The 1,433-nt window shown below is 47.5% G+C and overlaps 1 protein-coding gene across 1 annotated transcript; it reads right to left on the bottom strand.

Moving 5' to 3' along the window:
• Positions 1–278: 278 nt before the first annotated feature.
• On the bottom strand, positions 279–1,223 carry LOC101643269 (olfactory receptor 51I2-like). The gene has a single exon (XM_004717038.1). The coding sequence runs from the start codon at positions 1,221–1,223 to the stop codon at positions 279–281; it is 945 nt and encodes a 314-aa protein (XP_004717095.1).
• Positions 1,224–1,433: the final 210 nt, after the last annotated feature.

Below are 1,433 nucleotides of genomic sequence, written 5' to 3'. Positions count from 1 at the left end.
TAATATATTGGTGGGGGAAAATGACTTAATCAAAGATCATCTTATATGTTGGGTCTAAGAGAAGTTTTTAATAATCTGTGGCATGTTTAGTTACGATGTGGTACACAGTTATAGCTTATAGCCAGGCTACTTCATGTAATTAATATTAGGTACCCCATTGTAGGTCAATGTAAAGGAGAAGATTGATATCCTCTAAAGGACCATTCTAGATCAACTAAACATCACCAATACTATCTAATGCCTAGGGTACCTGAATTTTCTATATGGTCTTTCACTGCTCAGAGTTTGGTTCCTAATAATATCTTATGCAGCCTCCTGCGGATCTCTTTAGTCTTGACGGAATAGATAATTGGGTTCAACATTGGAGGAACAAAGAGGTAGACCAAGGACATGAACTTGTGTACATATTCAGGGGCATGCTTTCCAAACCTGTGTACCATAGACACACTAATCATGGGCATGTAGAAGATGAGCACAGCACAGATGTGTGACACACATGTGTTGAGGGTTTTAAGCCTCTCCTCCCGGGAAGCGATGGCCAGCACAGAGCGCAGTATGAGCACATAGGAGAGAAGGATGAGCACAGAGTCGACTCCAAAGGCAGAGATGACAATGACCAGGCCATACAAGCTGTTGATTGTGGTATCTCCACAAGGCAGGCGGATCAAGTCTGGATGTAGGCAGTAGGCATGGGTCAGCAGGTTGGCCTTACAGAAAGGCAGCCTCTTCAGGAGAAATGGCAGTGGGAAAACCATACAGAAGCTTCGAGTGATGATGAACAGACCCATGTAAGCAACACAGGCATCGGTGAGCACTGTCGAATAGCGCAAAGGGTTACAGATAGCAACATATCTGTCAAAACTCATGGCGAGAAGGATCCCAGACTCTGTCCAGGAGAACAAGTGGATGAAGAACATTTGAGCCAGGCAGGCATCAAATGCAGCCTCCGCAGCATGAAAGCACAGGGCAGCGAGCACAGTGGGCAAGGTAGAGAAGGACACACCCAGGTCATTGACAGCCAGCAGGGAGAGGAAATAGTACATTGGCTGGTGCAAGCTCTGCTCCTCCTTCACGATGAACAGAATGAGAGTGTTTCCCAGGACAGAGCCAGCACCGAGCAGCAGGAGTACGGCTGTCAGCAAGGGTTCCAGAGCCCCCATCTCTGGGAAGCCGGTTAACATGAAGCTGGGGGTGTCTGAGATGTTAGTCCCAGCATTTCCCATGAGGGTCACTGTGTGAGTGCCTTTTGAAGGAAACTCGATCAGAGTGGTGATTCAGTCAGACGGTGGAAGATGCGAAGACCACGAGAGGTCAGTGTCCTCAGGTTGGGCAGGAGAATTATATTCAGACTCCAGTGCAAATTCCAAAAATCGTGGAAGAGCCAAGAAAAGGGAGGTCAGGAGTCACCGGTTGCATCTCTGGCCTTCTGCCAT

This window comes from Echinops telfairi, unplaced genomic scaffold (assembly GCF_000313985.2).
Source record: "Echinops telfairi isolate 266 unplaced genomic scaffold, ASM31398v2 ScPeMD7_41;HRSCAF=154, whole genome shotgun sequence".
NCBI classification, from domain to species: domain Eukaryota; kingdom Metazoa; phylum Chordata; class Mammalia; order Afrosoricida; family Tenrecidae; genus Echinops; species Echinops telfairi.
The sequence above is the reverse complement of the archived record's forward strand: the minus strand, read 5'-3'. Positions and strand labels throughout refer to the sequence as shown.